The following is a 21,419-nucleotide window of genomic DNA, read 5'->3' as shown; positions in this document are numbered from 1 at the left end:
TTGCCAATTAAGTGATTCTGAAGACAATTCCTTGTATTTTATTTTTGAGTATTGGAGTATTAGTAGGCTGAATATAAAGGTAGGGAACAGTTTTTAAATGTTTACATATTCCTATATCCTTTTAGTTTTTTGTCATAGTTATGCAATCCTTTGTGTTGGCATATCAAAAAAATAAAAAATAAATCTAAAATATTTTTGTATGTACAATCTTAATTGGATTATGTATGTAAGATTCACTTAAGTTCATATTATTGTTGTTGTTTTTCCGATCACTGTGACCTCATTCATTACAACTTAGCATTTTTCTTTTCAAAGTACATTAAATAAAACTGTAAATGTCTGAAATAGAAGAGGCTCTCAGACATTAATTAAAGTGAACTCATGTCATCACTGCAGGGAGGTTCTTTTTTTTTCCACAGGTTACCTGTAAGTCAGCAGTAAAACTGATATTTCCCATTCTCACCGAAAATAACCTTTTCCAGGAGTTGCTAAGTCAAACCAGAGGGACCTGGCCAGAAGGGGAAGACTGATGAAGCGTGATGTGTAGCCAGCTTAAGCCACAGCCAATTAGTTCCACCGTCATACATACGTTGCTGTTTTTAATTGCGCCTGAAGCCAAAATCATAATGCAGTTGAGTCAGTGAAGTAATATTTCAACTTATTTTTGTTTATGTATTTTAGTCTCGTTATGCTTATTTTTAGTGATGATAGTGTCAACATGGCAACAAGCTATTTGAGCTCTTTTACAATATATATAGTTTTTCAAATATTAAAGTAGCTCACCAAAACAATGCTGGTCCTGAGCTGTCTAATGAGATTCAGATGTTTTTCCATTGGGTTTTGACAGCTGTTTCTCTTATTTTCAGCCAAGTACATGGCAATATTCTGGAGAATTAATGTTAAGTCACTTAACTCCATAAATTAGTGAGACATCAAGCAGCTTCTACCCTTAATGGATAAAATAATCATATGTCACATTTTGACACAGTTTTCCAACAGTTTGACATGTGAAAACTACATAAGAACCAATGAGGTGATTCATGTTACTATAAGCAAATTCTAGATAATTTGAAAGACTTGGTGTACACAGTGAAATTGTTGGGCCATGCACTTTGAAAAAGTAAAATTATTTTAAAAAGCAAATATATTGCACCTTCTAAAATAACTTGCACCCCTAACTAGAGGAGTGTAAAAAGCTGTGAAATATTTCATCTTGTTCACTTTCAGGGATATTACCTCACAGTACAAACTTTGGGAAATTCCGATCTTTAATTAGAATATAATTATTTAGTGCAGCATTTTTAATTGTTTTTTTTTTCTGTTCATTAGCTGTAGTATAAACAGGTGGATGGAATAAAACTGTGGTCAATGTTTTCTGTTATAAAGACAAAAGTGACACAAAAATGTAACCTAAAACATTTCAGTCTTTTTGAGTCATACAAACAGAAATATTTCTTGAAAAGTAAAACTTTGAAATGATCAAAATGAGCCTAATTATTATACTGGTTACATTAAGTTGCACAACAGTTTAATGATATTCTGAAATGTAAACCCAGCACTGAATGGTGACGTAATGGATCCAGAAGGGGGGATAATTAGTTTGACGAGGAAAAGTAACAAACCCTATGTTACCAGTGTTGAAGATTTACAGACATCAATGTTAGTTTATCGTTATTGTAGCTTTCTAAATAATTCTTATCATGGTCATGTTTCAGTCCAGGAACTTTTCATTCAGTTAATATCTCTAGTATGTTGGGTAGATATATGGCCAGTACATGCCTAACCCTAACACATGTTATGCTGAGGCCAGTCTGTTATCCAATCTTCAAAATGGGGAAGAAAAGAAAACAGGACAAATTTTAACCCCAAGGTGCTCAAGGTGCTAGCTAGACACGCTATTTGCCCCAGTTCTCTCTAAAACATAGAGCCCAAGACTTAGAAATAATGAGCTTTTTAACTGTGATATCTCTCAATTTAGAGGAACCCAGCTCTGTTATTGAAAACTCTCATCATGATCAGGAATATCTAGGCTCCAAAACTGCCTTAAGATTATTTCAGGTAATGAATGACGGGCTATGACATCATTATAACTGTATCAGGAATGTTATTTAAATAATATTGTCCAGCCCTGCAAAGTTGACGTCCAAATTTTTTGCCATTTGGACATCAATGAATTTATGTAATCTTAGTTCAAAGTTATTATTATTTTGGGGGTGATGGGGAATTAGTCCTTAGTCACCCACTTCTGCTTTATTTTAGGCTTTATTATGAACAGCTCACTTTTAAAACACCTGGCTCATTCACGCTGACAAACCGGTGAGGAGGCGAGCAGGGAGGAGGAGAAAATTTTAGATGAGATAACAGAGAGGGGAGGGAGGGACAGAGCATGGTCCTGTTGTGAACACTGATTACTCCCTGCCCACTTGAGATTGATGGAGAGTGACACAGCAGGCATGCTTACGCAAGCCCGGACACATCCACGCACACACACACACGCACGCACGCACGCACGCACGCACGCACGCACGCACGCACGCACGCACACACACGCACACACACGCACACACACGCATAGTATGTCTTTTTACCCTCACAAGGACTTTGCATTGACTTCCATTCTCTTTTCATTCATTCCTACAGCCTAACCCTGACTCTTGCTCTAAACCTAACCATGGCCAGTACATGCCTAACCCTAAACTAAACCTGTACTTAATTCACACCTTAGTCCTAAAATGAACCCTTTCCCAAATAACAGCACTTCTTCTTATGGGGCCCAGGGTTTGGGGCTCACAAGGAGAGACAAGGACTCACATTGTAAGTGCTTGTTGGAAAAATGGGCCTTACAAGGTGAGAAATGCGAAAACACACAATTACGCACAAATGCAATAAACATTATTACATAAACGCACAATATGCATGCATTAGGCACACGGTCACAAAAACGGTGGAACTTTTTTGTGTCTCTATGCAGATTGATGATGACTCTACAGGACTACATTCTGTCCAACACTCCTGCAGTGTGTGTGTGTGTGTGTGTGTGTGTGTGCGTGTGCGTGTGCGTGTACCCTTATGCCTGTGTGTGTCTGGACTCGTGTTGAAATGCATTTTCTCCTGTTTCTCCTTATCGCACAAAGTGTGAGTTTGCTTGTTTATGTGTATGGCAGTCCTCACCTGTCTTAAATAGATAAGGCTATTAAGACAGACTATCTAAGAGGCATTTCACTGCTGTATAATGAAAAGGGTTGGACACACTAAGAATGTATATGAATACCCAAAGTTTATATTAACTATCAGAATAAGAATAAGATATTTCAGAAGCATTGATCAGATGATTTTGAAACATAATTACGTGCCACATTTTAAAGACTAATTTGTCTATATTTGTCAATATTTTACCTATCAAGAGGTTACAAAGATCAAAATTCCTCCAGCAGACCATTAGACACCTAAATAGCAAATGTAAAAACATCTAATAGGTTTATCAAATCATCATAATAACTTGACATAATGACAAACGCTGAAGAACTTTAGCCACAATTTCAGTCACTGAATGTTATTTGTTTTAGTGGCAGTAGTGATAAGATAAGATAAGATAAGATAAGATAAGATATTACTTTATTAATCCCACAGTGGGGAAATTTACATTGTTACAGCAGTACAGAGGACAGAGCAGAACCAATATAAAAATCTATATATACAAAAAAATACAAGTGAATATAGAAATACTGAAACAGTACAGGGTCCTTTATAACGTACTATGTAAGTACAGGGAAGAGTTTAACTGTATTTTAAAAAGCTTATCTGGTAATTTTGCCTTGGTTTCAAGAGATACTAATAGGTAATTAGCTAGTAGTACGTGAAAATACATAACATTTGCATCTTAAAATACATAAATTTAGTTTTGTCGACCAATTTTTTGCAACTCTGTACTTTCTTGGAAGTTTAGTAATCACCCTCCCTCCACATCGCCACACCCCAAAGGTCAGGAGAATATTAAAACTAGTACCTCACCAGCGGGGGTGCGACATGGGCACCGATTTAGGAGAAAACAATGTTTATAACATAAAAAAAATTAAGTAAGCTGTCAATAAAAATAATTAATAATATCATTGTTTTTATCTGTTCTTGGCAGTAAAAGTTAAATGGTACTACTCACAGACCAAAAAGCAAATATAGTATTTTTACACAACACCCCTACCGATCTGCAGGAAGTGGTTTGTTCCTGCTTCAGCGCACTTGTCAGTGTTTAATAGTAGTCAGTAGAAGTGAACGACAACGACAGTAAGCATGCTGCTAAGAAAACTAGCTATATTAGTATATATATCAGTTTTTCAAAAACAGGAAAGAAAAAAAAGACAAAAGAGTCAGTTTGCAATCCAGTTTTTCCCCAGAGGTGGGTAAACTGTCATTATCAACTTGTTGACTTAGCTAGCTTAGCTACAGACCGGTGTTAACCTCCATTTCACCAGCATTAAATCAGTGAAGGCAAACGTTAGCAGGGTTTTTAAATATTTAACTTGCACTCTATACCTTTTGCCACACTTAACAGCAGATGAATCAGAGTCAGCAGCAGCCCCAACCCCTCATACCAGCTTAACTCCTCCCTGTCCCAGGGAAAAAAGGTGAGCAGCACAGTGTTCAATAGCATGCCAATTATCAGCACAGGGAGTCAATGGAGATTTTTCTCTTTTTACCACCACACAACAAAATTGCTCGCCAGGACTGTAGTCTTGATTAAATCTTGATCAATGTATTGTATTTTTTACAATAGGAGCACTGGAATGCATTTTATGCACCATTTGAAAGCTTTGTATTGTCAGCAGCATTTTACGAGAAAGGGCTTCTGCTGCCTGAGTGCAGTTGTGGTTATATGATTGCTTAAAATTTGTACATTTATGGACATCTATCAAAAAAGGAATACACTGAAAGGAGAGAAAAGGGACCAGACCAGGTCAATATGAATTGCAGTGCCAATAAGGTTTTTACAAGCTAAGCTAGGTAAACAATGTAGCTCATGCACATACATTGGACTGGATTAAAGCCCCATACCCTTTCTCTACCCTCTTGCTAAACAATGTAAAGCATAAACACTACTGTGATCTTATGATTTGCATTTTAAGTCCCTGTAGAGAAACGCCTATGTGTGAACAGTCATAAATTCAAGATAATTTGGAGCAGAGGGAAAGAAAAACAAACACAAAAAGTTCACAGCTCCTAATGCTAATGTTATGTAATATTTATTGTCAAGTGTTTGGTGTGGTAGAAAATTAATATTTAAACTTAAATATGTTTCCTAATCTCCTATTTATAAATTACCCACACTGGGATCAGCTGCCACCTTTTGTTTTGTGTGATTCTGTTTTACAGTTCTTGGGCACTGAGATGAATAATTAAATAGCCAGCAGACAAAGTAATGTACCTCTGTCATCGTTTGCCTGGTTTTCCGTCTCCTCCTAACCTCACACGGCTTTCTCCTTCAGTATCTCACTGTCTAAGCTTCACTGATCTATACCTACTCCTACCCCCTTTTCAGCCCATGCCTCTTTATTTGCTTCCTCCTTTTCCCTTCTATTTTTGCTGTACAGGATGGATGGATGGCAGGGCGGTAGACACAGAAATGGAGAGAGGAAGAGATGCTCTTTTAGTAGTGTATTTAATCAGTGATGTTCTCTTGCTCCTTCTGGCAATTCTCCACTGGCTCTTCCTCTCCTCAAGATGTGCACACAAGGAAAACTGACTCTCTCAATCTTAGTATTTTTTGCTTTAATCCATTCTACCGTCAATAATTGTAGCCCTGAATGAAATGCAGGAGGTAGCAAGCACATTTAACAACAGCAAAAAGTGCATTAGATGGTGGTGCAGACATATGTTTAACCTTTAGACCCTTGTTAGGTCCTAGAAAGAGTTTCTCATTGAACTTTTCCAAGAAACAGGCACAAAACCAGTACTTAGAGATATTGTCATAAAAAAGTTGCACAGTCAATGCTTCTTTGTTTATTTTCAGAGATACATTTTTGGTTTTGTGATTAATCTTCAAAGTACTCTGCAAAAAGTGAAAAATCTGTTTGCTCTCCCAGAGCTCTGAGAAAAGATTTTTCTTTTCAAAACTGTTGTAATTGGTCAATTCATCAGTTCTTCAAACAGTGGAATTTTTTTGTGTTGTTTTATTCCTGTCACTATGTTCCAGGAGTTTGGCACTTGATTTTCTTTCTTGAAGTTTGATATTTCAGAACAAGAATCAACTTTGTTCTTGTTCAGAAACATATTTCTTGGTTGAATGAAAACAATAAAAATCTTGCCACCAACATAAAGGTCACTCAGTAATATTGTGTTAAGCTTCCTTTATTTTTAAATACATCATGTTTTGGTAAGCTTCTGTAATGTCACAAGTTTTTTATTTTTCTAGCTGGTATCCCATGAATTTTTTCCCAAGATATCGTGTTGATTATGAGAGAGTTTGGCCGCTGCACAATCCTTCTGTATCACATCCCAAAGATTCTCAACGGGGTTTAGGTTTGGACTGTGGTCAATCTGTGTGTAAAAATGATGTCTCGTGCCCACCAGAACCACTTTTTTTTTTTTTTTACTGTTTCAGCCCATTAATTCCTGGCATTGTCTTCTTCCAGTGTCCCTGTGCCATCATGGAAGAGAAAAATTCATTGATGGATATCCTGATCATTCAGTATACTTTGGTAGTCAGCTGACATCAGTGTTTGCTCACATTTGTTGATGATCGAACCCAGATCAGAGCACTGCTCCCTACGGCCTGCGTAGCAGCCAGTGTGCATAACTTCATATGCCTCTCTTCTTACCCTGATGATGTGCCCCTCACTCTGGAACAGGGTACTTCTAGACTCATCAGATCAAATGACCATCTTCTATTCCTCCAGAGTCCAATCTTTTAGCCTTCTTGCGAATTAGAGCCGCTTTTTCTGGTTAGTCTCACTGATTAGTGGTTTTCTAATGGCTACACAGCTGTTCCGTCCCAAAGTTTCATTAACGTTGTTGTGTGTGGAAATGCTCTGAATTTCACTACTAAACTCTGAGTTCTACTGTTGGTTTTTTAATATTTGATTTCAGCAGACGTTTAAGTAATTGTTAATGACAATCATTCGGGATTGTTTTTTCTTCCTTGATGGTTCTCGACTTTCCCTCCTGTTTTTAATAATACACCTGACAATTCTTTACCCAATTTTAGTAGCTTCTGCAATCTTTTTAGCTGTTTTCTAGTTTTGAAGCATGCAAATGGAAATGCATTTCTTAGTGACAATGGGGAGTGACTTTTGACAAGGCTGTTGATAATGAGAAGCTACTCATTGTTTCAGGTAGGGTTACATAACAGGTCCCCAGATGAATGATAGTCACCTTTGCAGTAATTATCCAATAGGAGGCTTGTACCTATTTTCTTAAATCCATGTGACTTTTTTTCTCTTTTGACTGGGCAGTGTTTTTTCTTTTTTTTGCTCTTATGTAAAATGGGCTATAAATTATATATATAGCTGTAAATTAGCTATATATGAATTTATAGCCCAATATCAGTTATAGTAATGCGTAATGCTGAGTAATGCTTCTCATAATACAGTTTCAGACAAGTCATACATATATATATTTTTTTTTTATTAATTTTTTTCCCACAAAATATGCAACTTTTCTACAATATTCTCCAGTCAGACACTTGAAAATAAACATTGTAGCCTCTCACATTCTGCACATCACATTAGAATCAATTAATTGAACACGAACAACACCTAAAAAAATTATGGCAGTTCTGAAAATAATCTATACCTCAGGGTTTCAACGACATGCTTTTATAGCCGATATCTTTGTTGAGCACTTAACAGTTGGAGACAGAAACCATCAGCATAGATGGATGGTTTAATAATGCATTACAAATGGTTCACATGGGAACGATTCATGAGACGCCAGGTAGCTTCTCTGCTCATGTTTTCACTAAAGCTATAGCTCTGCTTCATTGTAGACTTTAATTATCCATACAAGTAGTTGGAAAGGTGCCATAGTCTTATTTTATATTTTATGAACATTCATACATGAGACTTATGCCGTCGCGGTGGGTGCATTTCAAAAGATTTTTTTCCCCCTTCCCTAGTTCTGGAGGTACTGAATGCCTACCTTTTCAGACTAAACTTTCCTTCAGCTCCTGCAAGGAACAATTTTCTGATTATACCTTCATATTGTAGCTTAGGGTTGTTAAGTGCTTTCTGAGCACATTGTTAAATATTTAAATGTCACATTCATGAGCTTTGTGTAGATTTATGGTTTTACTCCCGTTTTAATATTGGAGCAAATTGAATATTCATACAATGTGCTCTGAGTAATAATGTCCTTGCGGAAAATGAAAGAAGTGCTGTAAACATGAATAATACAGTGTAACAGGGAGAAGTGCCTACATGAAAAGATACATAGAAAGCAAAGTCAGAAAGAGGATTGTGGTGAAGAAAGAAAGGAAGAAAATGTTCTCTTACCTTCCTTGATGCTTCAGGTGGTTTGGAAAATACTGACTCTGAAGCATGAACTGAGCCTCCTCAGTTTTTGCGTTGACAATTGATGGCAGAACAAATATTGCTGGGATGGATGGGTGAATTCAATTTTATGTTTAATGTGTCTTCAACTTATTGGTTAGGTTATTGCTCTGCCTCTGTAGTTCTAAATTGGTATTTAGTTCTTGTTGTTTGCCATTTGTTGTTTCTTTTGTTTTGGTGCCAACTGTCTTTCTATTCTGTAACTGAAAGTATCGTAGGGTCTTTTAATGATATTAAACAACTGATTAGATTAAAGATTATTGCCTACCTGTGTGTGAATGTGTGTGTGTGTGTGTGTGTCTCATTTTATAAGTACATTTTTTTGGTCTTCCTCAGGTTGTCGGGAAGTAACGTGCCCTCTCCAGTCGTTAGCAACAAGAACTGGCTCCGACTGCATTTTGTCACCGATGGCAACCACCGTTACCGAGGTTTCAGTGCACATTACCAAGGTAAGATCAGACGAAATCATTTCAATGCACCCGCACATAGCATGCTCATGGTGGTTAAGTGTGGGCTAACTGCACTCTGCTTATGAATAGCTTTTATTTTTGGCTTTTAATTTACTTTTAGAAGGTTTTTGTTTTGTTTGGTTTCTGTTTGAAATTCAATCCTCCAAATAACTCCTCTTAATCACACTTTTTGAACCCAGTCATTTTGTCTCAACAACGCCTTTCTCCCTGTTTTCATCTCTCTGCTTTCCTCTCTGTCCTTGTTTTTACATAGTTAGCTTTTTGTTTTCTCCTGGGTAAGTGCTCATAAGCACACAGTTTTACTTTTCTTTGATGCAGCCCCTAAACGGTGAAAGCGGTTGGAAATTTATTTGGCAACAGCCATGTCTCCCAACAGCGATAATGAGAGGTGAATTTGTGCTCAGCGGAACGGCTGGAACAGATAGTGTTTTTATTTACACTTCACTTGTTGTTTTTTTTTCCCCTTCTTAATTTTCCAGCTTTTCGTTTCAGTCTCAAATCACCTCTTAAATCCGTGCAGCGTTATAGGTCACTCAGAAATTGCTATTGTCTTAGCCTGAGGCATGCAGTGCACCTGCAGCACACATGGTGTGATTAAAATGCAGAATCATGTATTATGAGGAAGTGATGGAAAGTAGGGTAAAGAAGGTGAAATGTGGTATGGTAATGAAAGCTTAGTCCCTTGCATGAGATTTTCTTAAGTTATTTATAAACTGCAACCCTGTATTTCTTTCTAATAGGCTTACAAAACCCGACCTGCAGGTCAGCAGACACAACGTAAAGATTTATTCATTGGCCTGAATCTCACTGCATTCCACTGAGCCACACCTCACACCTTCACTCACTCCACTTACATTTATTTTAGCTCTCAGTGCCGGCTTTCCTATCGTCCTGCAATTTTTAAAAAAAATGTCAGGACAACATTTAAAAACACTGATTTCATTTACAATCAATGATGCAATGTGAGCGCCTGTCTTCCTAGCACCCCTTTACTTACCCAACAGGGTATTTTTAGATAGCTCCCTCTCTCTCTCTGAAACAGTAATTATAGTCTTTTGCTCATTTCTAAAGGCTGCTGCCAGCATCTTAATGTCTTTGGGCTTATATTAGTCTTCTCACAAGCATAAGTCACGTTCTCCCTCCTAATCTTCTCTGACATGAAAATTTGGTACGTGAGTAACCGGCTTTTGAAGTAGAAATGAGCAAGTGAGGAGACTGACACGAGCCAACTCAATCCTGAATGCTGCTCAAATCGCTTGTAATGCAGAAGCAATCACACCCTTTGAACTTTTTCATCATTTTTAACGTGGCAAACAAAAATGAGTGTTCTTTTTGCATTTTTGTGGGAATGAGCATTACAAAGTAGTAAATAAATGTTAAATTATTTAACATTTCAATGTTTTTTGTTTTGAAGTGGTGGGAGGCATGGCAGGACTATTGTAAAAGGAGGGTTGGGTTGTGAAACAATATCCAAAACCTTTAACACTTTGCAGGGCAAACCTGCACATGCAAACCTGCACCTCTGTCTTTTATACAGACTAGAGCATGATTTTACCAATTTAAAGTCTCATTTCAGCAGTTTATGACATTTAGTTGGAGGATTTGCACGGAACATTTACATGAAAAAGTCATCTTGAGGAAACCTTATATTCTTCTTTGCATTCATCACGTGCCTCTAGCAGATCTCTGGTCAATTAAACCAATTACAGTAACTGAAACTTCATTTAATTCAGTGGTTATTTTATATTAACTTTGCATAATTTTCCAGCCTGTGGTTATGATGGGCTTATTAAGTTGCAAATGACCCCAGATGATACCTCACTACATGTTGCCTGGGTTTTAAATTGACCACTGGGAGGACTTCTGTGAAAAAAAAAGAAAGAAAAAAAATATCTGTGCCAATCAAGATTTTTCACTGAGTCTTGCAGAGACACCAAAGAGAGAGAGAATTAACAAAAAAAAAACAAAACAAAACAAAAAAAAAAACTAGAATGAGAAGAAAATGCTGTGATCAGTCTTAATGTGAAATAAAATCTAATTCTAATATTGGTTCCATGACTGACCTCTTCATTTTTTATAGTGGTATAGTCCATGCCAATTCTAGTTTTCATGTTAAGTGGTGTGCACTTTCCAGCAGTACTTAAGTTCTAATGTCTGACCTCAAACAAGGTGATGTTTTTTTTTCTTTTATACAGACTAGAGTATGATTTTACCAATTTAAAGTCTCATTTCAGTAAAATAACAACAGCTTGCTGAATGTTTGGCAGTGCCTATGAAAGGACAGCTTTGTATCTTTTAAGGCTGACTTGATTAAATATTTGTTTTCACACTGTACTAGTCTGGTTGAAAGCATGTTTTTTTTTACTGTAATTTAGATGGCTGTCTGTATTTTTTGTGTTCTTCAAATGCATAGTTAAACTTTAAATACATACTGCAAGCCTACCTTTATGTCTAAATATTCTATAAGTTTTTTGGTAATTAGTCATGCACAAATGAATTTACTGAATCAGAAGAGTCAACTCCCATTGAGTAAAAGCTGGCTTTCCATTTTTTCCCTTTTTGTTGTACAGTACTCATTCTCAGTGGCTCTGCCCCGCTCATGGGAGAACTTTATTTTGATTGGTAGCATGTTGCCTTTGTGGCCAATCACAAGTGAGGATATGGGATAATACCATTTTATGAAAACAAAGAGGGGTACAGACACAAAAGTTAGTTGGTGAATCTGTCCATCCTCTCAGTCAGTAGATATTCAACAAAAATCAATACTTTGATTTAAATATTACACAAAAATAAAAAAGCCTGCTTTCGTAATACAAGAAAAACATAAAATTAGGCCATTTTAAGGCTTATGCTAAATGCAACAAGATTTGGTAACATACAAAACATTCATATTTGACATGTCAAGCTAAAATATGAGGGTACAGATGAAAATAAATTAAGAGCTGCTGGGAGTCGAAAGAGCCAGCTCTTCTCTGGGAGCCGTGCCACAAGAACTCGCTCTCTGAAAAGAGCCGAATTTCCCATCACTATCCTGGTGCCGTTTAAAAAGTATTGATTTTACACATAAATCCAAAAACGGAGCTTTGCTGCATGTTTTAAAATAAACCTAATTTATTGGGTCAGTTTAATCCCATTTCACTGGTCTTAATATAATGATGTGCACACCATGATAATATTGCAACATAATTTGATTGATGATTGCACTTTCACGACTAAACAACTCCAATCAGTAAATGCACAACAAAATCTTGGGCATCTCATTCAATAAGTTTAGCAATACATCCTTTAGTGCCTGACAGATTTGGACTGCAGTCCCTTTTGCTAATTTCTAAAGATTCAATCAGATCACGACAAATTAGTGTCACTAGAGCTTTAAGGACAGGTGAACACATCTGGCATCTTATATGCACTTTAGATCATTAGTAAACTGTTTTTACAAGATGTTCTGGTAAGATAAAAGACATCCAGACATTTTTCAATAGAAAAAATGAGACGAGTAGATGTCATAAGTAATCTCAAAGACCGATCTTTATATGAAAATAATGAATTTTAATAAAAATGTAATAAAAATGAGAGTACTGTTTGGAAAAGATGTGAGTTCAGTCTGGATTTGTCCAGGTTATGATGGGGAAGAAAGTTGAGCCTTCAACTGAAGGTAAAAGAGAGCGCATTATGAATGGCCTGTACTTGGATAGTGCTTTATTTAAGCCAGAGGACCCTAAAGCACTTTACTCTACTTTCAGTCATTCACTCATTCATGAACACATTCACACGCTGATGGTGGCAAGCTGGATTTGCCACATGTAGTAGCTACTAAGTGCCACTAGTAGCTACTACATGCCACTGGTGCGTGGCAGCACCTCTTGCACCTCTTGCCCAAGGACACAGTAACTGACACAGACAGAGCAGAAATTCGTACCAACAATCCATTGGTTACAGGATGGGACTCCTATGACTGTCGCCACCTGGTTGAATTTAAAATTCCTTATAAACCTAAAATCTGCCATGTTCATGATTTGAATTTAGTCATGAGGGTGAATGAAAGGTAATATTGTCAACATGACAACTTTCAGTTTATTCTGAAGTTGCTGTAAAGCGCTTTTGTATCTTCCATTTTGTTGGTGTATGTGAGGACACTTTTTAAAGGAGTTTAATCGTGAAAACATGAAACACATTTGTGAAACCTCGTTGTAAACATTCTGTCTTGTAAATGAAGACTGTTAAAGACTGATTACATGGCTTTGTCATTGGGTCATTGCTGCAACATTTGCATAGCATTCTCATATATTAAGTGCCACATATGAGAATATACAACATTTCTGCATTCCTGATTTTTTGCCATGTCCAAAAAATCCTTGATATCCTATTGCTGAGTTTGCTGGAGTACAAGATGCATAGAGAGATGATGTTGGTATTGTATTTACTTAAAGCTATATATCTTCATTACATTGCAGACATAGATTCGACCATCAAGTGTAAACAATTTGTGCTTATATTGAGTTATCTAAACTTCAAAGTCTGACCTTCTGTTTATCAATTGCCATTACAATTATTAGTTTATTCACTTATATATGTGAATGTTCTATTTTTCTTCTGTGACATCTTTAAACTAAATAAGCAAACATATCAATATTACTTTCTGCTATCCACACATAAGTTGTAGATAAGGGGACAAAGAGAAAAAACATCTCCTCACAGCTTGTTCCAAATCCTCAGAGGTCACTGTGAAGGCAGGAGGAATCGCATTCCAAATGGCATCTAAACAAAAAATAAGATGTGGATGTCTGTCACCAGACAAGTAATGCACACACGTTTATGGTGAGCGTATCTCAGGAGGTAGAAATTTGTCTTGTAACACCTGGGTCACACAGCAAGATTTGGAAATTATCGATTAATTTTCAAAACCTGAGCGATCCCACACACTACAATAAAAAGAAATAAATAAATCAGACATAACAGGTTTGGTCCGACATGTGTGTGGTGCACAGCCAAACAGCAAAGACAACCAACACAACACACAAACAGATTTCACTCACAAACATTCAGACGGAAAATCTAGCAACACCTCCTGAAATCAAACGTTAGTTCAGCATAAATAAACAAGATCGCCAAGGAGACGGCAATGGCCTATTTTCAAAATAAAAAACCAATATGAAAAGAAAAACCATTGGTTAAAGGAGTGGAAACAGCATAAGCATTATGAAATAGAGTTGTATTTTGTTCCCTCCAGAATTATGATTGTGTATTTTGGATTTTCCTAGATGTTTCTGCCAGTATACTTTGTGATAGGCAGCATGCCACATTCAACAGGTTGCTTGGTCATTTGTTCTCGGGAAACATCCAAAGTGCTTGGATATTGGGTCAGGACAATCCAATACGTTAACCCTTGTGTTTACAAATGGGGTCCAACCGACCTCACACCCGTAAAACTTGTATCATTTGCCACAGTCCTCCATGTTTGCCTCAGTCCTTGCACGCCCAAGGGTTAAATATCCAAATGTTGAAGTTGGTGAGGTCCCTATGTCTGTCCAAGCAGATTAGATCGCTCTTTGCACAACATACACAGCAGGAATATCTCTTAAGATTATCTTTAGAGCCATCACAATAACCAGAGTGTTAAGACTGTCAGAATGCCAAGATCTGGGTAAAAATCTGCATAAAAATCTTGCTGTGTCAACCGGGCATAACTGGTGAGTTAAGCTCCATCGGTCTCAGTCGTGTCCTTGAGCAAACACTTCACCTGCCTTGTTTGCTGATGGCGGCGGTCAGAGGCAGCAGTGGCCGGTTGTATGGCATCCTCGCTTCTGTCAGTCTGCCCCAGGTGGCTACAATGTAGTTTAGCACCATCAACGTGTGAATGTGTGCATGAATAACTGAATGCAGTGTAAAGCGGTTTGGAGTCGTCTGGACTAGGCTAGATGAAGTGCTAAGTACAAGCCATTTATCCATTTACAGTTTTACACCTAAGAGAAATTTGGACAGAAAACCGGAGTGCCCAAAATACATACATAAATACTTGCTCAGAGGAGAGCATGTAAACTTCATAAAAAACGTTGCTCTTTCCTCTCTATCCTGCGAACCCAGCTTGTTTCTCATTCAATTCAAACAGGCCGTATAAAAGGGAAAAAACATTTACAAAACTATCACAACAATAATGAAGATATTACTAATAAAGATACATAACCACTTTTTAGAAAAGAGGGTACATTTTCATTCTTATTCCTCCATTTCATCATCATTTCCTATGAATTTTCTTCTGTAACTCTAGGCCCTCTTTTCATGCCGTCCTTCAGACGTATCATCTGATTGATTGACTGACAACCTGGCCACTCCCTTTGAGATTTGCCCCCTAATTTGTTTTAATGATCTTAAGTACTTTAAAAGGTTAATCAGCATGTTAATGAGTGGTGTCAGTGGGGAAAAAGTTAGTTGATCAATTAGAGGAGCTTTAACAGGCTTATGATTGATTAGCTGCTTCCTGTCAGCTGTCAGTCATCTTCATTACTTTGTTAGTTAATACGTGTTAACGGAAATGCACAGTGGGTGGTTCAAAAGGTTACTGGATCAGAAATTGCTCTGTAATTCTCTAACCCATTCAGATGTAGACAGCAGTACCTTAAGAAATGTGCCGATTCCTTAAAATTTCTCACATTTTCTCACAATACAACTACAAACATTGATGTATTTTAGTAGTTTTTTAAAGCAGCAGAAAACTGTGTACAACTGAAGTGGAAAAATCTTCTTCAAAATGGTCTAATTTGTAAAGAGTTTGCCTCGGTGTAATTCTCTATCAAGACTATCATGACTGCATAGTTTTGTTAGAGAATATTAGGCAACAAACAGGATTATGGAGACCAAGGGACACGCGAGACAGATCAGGACGAACTTTGAGGAGAGGTTTTAGGTTGTGGGAGAAAAAAAATCCCAGGTTTTCAACATCTCAGTTTATTCTATCAATTGAAAATATAAATATTTTGGCACAAATGCAAACCTAGAAAGGTGACTGTCTGACAGGCTGGGCCAGGACAGCATTAATTAAATAAACGCAAACAATCTTAACACCCTGAACAAGCAATCTGCACCATGAAAGATGGTGCTGGCAACATTATTCTATGAACTTGACACCGGGATAGAAGTTCACTTCCAGCACGGAACTAAACTTAAACATACAGCCAGAGCTGCAGCTGAATGGTTTAGGATTGTTTGTCTATCACAAAAAATACGAACAAAGCCACTTTACAGTGTGTGGTTGTATCTCAATAAAATGTGTAAAAATAAAAGGAAAAAGTTATGTAAATAAAGTATTTTGACTCTTTCATATTCTCTTGCAGTAGAGAGCCACCGGTTAGAAGCTAAATCATGAACTGCTGCTTTGATTTTAGTTTTTATCCATTAACAGGATACTCCTTGTTGACCAACTTCACTTTATTAAAAAAAATATTATAGTATTTTCTTAGTACTACTTGGGGTCAGTTCCACCCAGTAAGCCATATGGTCTGATCCACCACATTCTTCCACTTTCCAAACTGAGATACTGCGGCTCCTCAGCAGGGTGCAAAGGGTTAGTAAATATTCATGGAGAAGACTACATTAAAACAACTCCAAATTTGTCTCTAAATGAACAAATCTGCCTTGGCAGGGCTGGTTAAGTCTATAAGACACTGCTATGAGACCTCAGAGGGACACATTTGGCTCCAGGTCCTGCCAGACTGTTTTCCTTCTGTGTTGTTGTGCATGCGTGTGCTTGCCTGTGTTTGAGGTTGGGCAATTTGGCTCATAATAAAATAAATAAGTAGAAATCCCCCTGCTTCTGTTGCAGCCCAAATTATAAAGTTCTGAATTAATAATAATCTCACAGTGATTTATGTCCAAGTTTGTGGAGGAAAGGGCAGTGGGGTTAGCGAGGCAAAAACAAAGCACTGCGACAAGAAAACAGCAGATTAAAGGAAACCAAAGAGGAGGTAAAACAGTAGGGAGAAATGATTAATAGGCCTTGAGAAGAGAGACAGACAGCCAGAGAGCAACGGGGGGTTTAAAAGGACAAGTTATTTGGCAAGATGGTTTTGCTAAATATTAATATTATAGAATTTATAATGTCCCGCTGATAGAAATGGTTTCTGTTGGCCAGCTTAGAAGGGAAAAGAGCTGCATTTCTGCGTGCGCGCACTTTCTCATTTGAGCGGAGGCTGCGCTGCATTCACGGTTCTTGGACACAGGACAGGAGCCTCGCTCCCGAACTACTCCGTTTGGTAAATAAAAGCCTGCAGCTCTTGTGCACAGCTAAAGCAAATCTACCAATTATTTTTAATTGTCATTTAAATGCTTAATTGATGCTTCAGAATATTTCCTGCTGCCAGGATTTTAAGACATGCCGTAGGCATTTTGCTGATAGACCTAAATTGAGGGAATTAACCATTTTAATGGAAATATCTCCCCCATCCCACAGGGACAGTGTGTTTTTCTCAAAGGGTAAAATCACTTTTATTTCAACCATTCACTTTTTATTCACAGTTCATTTGGTAGCCATTCTTATGATTTTAGGGAAAAAAAACACAAATAAAAATTAAATCAAATATAAGGTCAGCTGATGCAAACCTATGTTTAATCCTGGTTTTCTTTCTCATTAATTGTATATTTTATTTTGGTTTTTTTTTTTGTCAGTAAAATATTTTAGCTAAGATTACATTAATTCTGTTACTGCACAACACTGTCTTGTCAAGAGCTAAACACAATCATAGCCAGTACATTTCTATCACTGTTTAATGAAAGCTTTGTTATATTTAGTTATGCAAACATTTATTTGTAGCGCAGGGAAAATATGTGTAGAAAGATTCAGCTCAGTTGACATTAGCTCATCCATAGATTAGTATGAAGCATCTAAAAGTCTCCTACTGTACTACTTTTACGAACCAAAATAGAATCAGAACTGTTACTGTATGTCTCACTGAGGGAATACCTGTAAATCATGTAAAAACCTCTACACTTACAGCATCATTACAGCATCTTTTAGGGATTCTGGCAAAACCACACAGTAGATTACTAACATGGCATCTCCTTAGGATTCAACCTTCTACATATTTATTAATAGAATTTTTTTTTTTACCTAAAAGCAGCCGGTTGAGATAGTTTGGGCATCTGGTGAAGATGCCCTCTGATTGACTTACTAGGGAGGTCTTTTGGAAATGTCTCACTGGGAGGAAGCCTCAGGGCAAACCCAGTAGTTGCTGAAGAGATCACGTTTCACAGCTGGCTCGGGAATGCCTTGGAGTCCCCCAGAAGGGCTGGAAGAAGTCACTGGGGAGAGGACAGTCTTGGGATTTCTAAGTGGTAGACGATGTGTGGATAAATGAATGAGAGGACGGATGGGTCGTAAATCTACCACATGGAGTGTGTTTTTGCAAGAAAAAGCACAGAATCCCTGCAATTTTTCCTTGAGGTGAACTAATCTAACCTAAAATAGAATTCATCATAAACCATCAAATAGTAACTGAGTTGGGATCTCCATATGTTGAGATCAAAGCACTGGGATAATTGCCTTCCTGAGTGAACGTTCAAACGGTAATTACAGCTTGACACCTAGAGGCATTCTCGCTGACACAGCTAATCAGATTGAACTGTTAAGAATTGAAGTGTAATTGTTTTTTTTTTTTTAACTATTGCAAATTGTGTATTTGGATTATAGGTGTGTTGAGTAAGTTCATAGCAATGAAAGAAGTATCTCAGGTTTTCAGCTATGTTAAGTGGTGTAAAAAATTGTAGAATACAAGGAAATGCTTGACCTTTTTTAATCTTCTTTTATTGTCACATATAGTAAATATGGCAGTATAAGTTCCAGTTGTATCCTATTGTTACAGTATTAACTCACAGAAGACTGCAAGATTGACATGGTCTGCTAAAATAATCATAGCAGAAAAAAAATCTTAACAAATTTAGTCTAAATAGGTCTCAATGTATATTTTATATGTATTTTGGATTGTTTGCAGAAAATTACTTTCATTTTTAAAACTGAAATAAAAGCATTCCTATTCTTCCATCTCCTATTTGCTCAACAAAGCAATTTCTGGCAGTCATATAGACTTCAATCATATAGCCTCTTCTTAGAAAGGACTGGTCTTTGCTCCCTTTTACACTCATCTGTCTTCACAAGGTCAGTAAATACACCAGAAATGGTCCTAAATAAGACACCCAAATAAGTACACACACGTACACTTAACTGAAACTTTGTCTCTCTTAACTACTGACAAATTTCTACATTTGCCCCTGCAAAAAGGGATTGTACATCTTTTTTTCTCTCCTGATAAAAGCACTGTTAAATGATGTTAGAATGAGTTGTGCTCGACAGCTGTGTCTCAACCAAAAATACTGCTCAGTCCACAGTTCTCCAACAAGGTGCATTTCCATGCACAACACGGACAACAATGGGACCCAACAAACAACTTGTAGTTGAGAGTAAAGTCTGTGCCATTCTCACAGGTTTGTTTCTCGGGTAAAGCTAAGTTTGTTATTTAGAGGCGCATTACTTAGATGGGTGTTACAAAGAATAAATGCAACAGGCCTTTTGTGTTTTAAAGAAAATATCCAGAGATTAGGTTTGGCAACTGATTTTAAAAACAAAGGTAAAGTGGATTTTACCTCCTACGTCAACCATCAAACGCTGTACGTTTGTTGCATTACCAGATGCTGTTCATGACAGATCCAATATCCATTTGACGGTGCAGTCAACAAATTATTCACACAGATGAATGGCGGTTAAAAATGGCTTTTAGTGTACACTTTTTAGTTGGAACACTGTGAAAATTGACTGTTTACTTGAAAACACTCTTGGAAAAAAATTTAGATATGTGTAGCCTCATTAAAATCCAAGTTTTATAAAGCTGTTAGGCTAAAAGATTAAAAAGTTGATAATTGCTCAAAGTAAACAGCAAAGACACACACATTTAACATCTTTAGTAAAGACTATTCATACTTAATCCAGGGACAAAATATACTAAAATGTAAAAGAATATGCTCCAGGTGACCTGTGAAAAAATGGTTCATAGACAGTGGGAGACATGTGTCACGTTATTTGGCCACAATATTACAAACAGTCTTTGCTATAGTAAAGATTAGGATTTCAAAATTAAGAACACTGCACCAATTTTCAAGATTGGTATTATGTGACCATTATATTATTAGCGCATTGCAAAAAGTAGATTTAATAAAACGGCAATAAAAGAACATTGTATCTCTCCTCATGTTATACAGATGACTCATCTTGTTAGGTTACATGTAACATGCAGAGGGTGCGGTATAGTGAAGAAAGGAGTCACCTTATTAGAAGGACCTCAGCGTAAATTCTGATGCTGTAGAAGTCGAAACCAAATTAGATGGTAAACTTCAGTATTTCAGTTACAGAAGTGCAATCTCAAAATATGAAACAGGACTGGACCATCTCCAACAAAGAAAGGGACAAAGTAGCTCCTTTCGTTGACCTTTTGGTGGTCTTCTCGTTAAAATTCAACGTAGCAGTTCAAAATCAATAAGAGGTTTCAGCATTTAAAAAAAGTTTAGAAAGCATTTTTTTAACTGACATCAGCATTTTGAAAATATTGCAGCATGCTCCTCATTGCTCTGTCCAGTGAGGTCTGTAATCTAATTCTTGCAAAAAATGTATTTTTAAAATGGAAAACAAGAACAATTAAGCACAAATGATAGCAAAATTAAGTGATTTTGTAAGATCCTATTATCAATACAATCAGAAACAAAACTCAGATGAAGTGGAATGATTATCAATTTTATCTGCAGCTACAAACACATGTTAAGCTATGACCATTAGGTCATGTGCAGATTGCCCTTTTGTTCCCTAGTGGTCATGAAGTAATATGCGACTGATTGAACTTGAATTCACTGTTTGTGTTAGCAAGCATTATAATAAAGGGGACTGCAAAGGTGTCTTTTACAGATCACACAGATAGTATGTCTTAGGTTTGTGGTTTTGTTACCTCATTTTTCAGAAGACCAGATCTTCTGGTTCTGGTCTGCTCTGCATCCCCAGAACCAGAACCAAACGAGGAAAAGCAGCATTCAGCTTCTATGCACCACAGATTTGAAACAAACTTCCAGAAAACTGTAAAACAGCTGAAACTCTGGGTGCCTTTAAATCTCAACTTAAAACCCACCTGTTTAGAGTTGCTTATGGCTAAATTAGGATTAAAGTGTGGGTTTTGATGTTTTTAATGTTTTTATCTTACCTTGAAATGCCTTGCTGCTGAAATGTGCTATACAAATAAAATTTGATTGATTGATTTTTCAAACATGGGATGCTATATTTTCAATGCAGACATCAACACTTGATGGTTATATTAGATGCATTAGAAACATTTCATTTTTGTCGTTGATGTAAAAACCTTTGTGATCTGTCTGACGAACA

At 36.9% G+C, this 21,419-nt stretch overlaps 1 protein-coding gene across 6 annotated transcripts in view; it reads left to right on the top strand.

The window, feature by feature from the left end:
* The window catches only part of LOC103472465 (CUB and sushi domain-containing protein 3-like), a 389,352-nt gene that overhangs the window by 213,278 nt on the left and 154,655 nt on the right, over window positions 1–21,419 (top strand). For all 6 annotated transcript variants that reach the window (XM_017307525.1, XM_017307524.1, XM_017307523.1 and 3 more), the window contains one exon: window positions 8,877–8,989. In XM_017307525.1, coding sequence (XP_017163014.1) covers window positions 8,877–8,989 — 113 coding nt within the window. The remainder of the gene's footprint in view (window positions 1–8,876; window positions 8,990–21,419) is intronic.

Source organism: Poecilia reticulata, linkage group LG11, assembly GCF_000633615.1.
Source record: "Poecilia reticulata strain Guanapo linkage group LG11, Guppy_female_1.0+MT, whole genome shotgun sequence".
NCBI classification, from domain to species: domain Eukaryota; kingdom Metazoa; phylum Chordata; class Actinopteri; order Cyprinodontiformes; family Poeciliidae; genus Poecilia; species Poecilia reticulata.
Note: the sequence above shows the minus strand (reverse complement) of the source record. Positions and strands in the feature narration are given on the sequence as shown.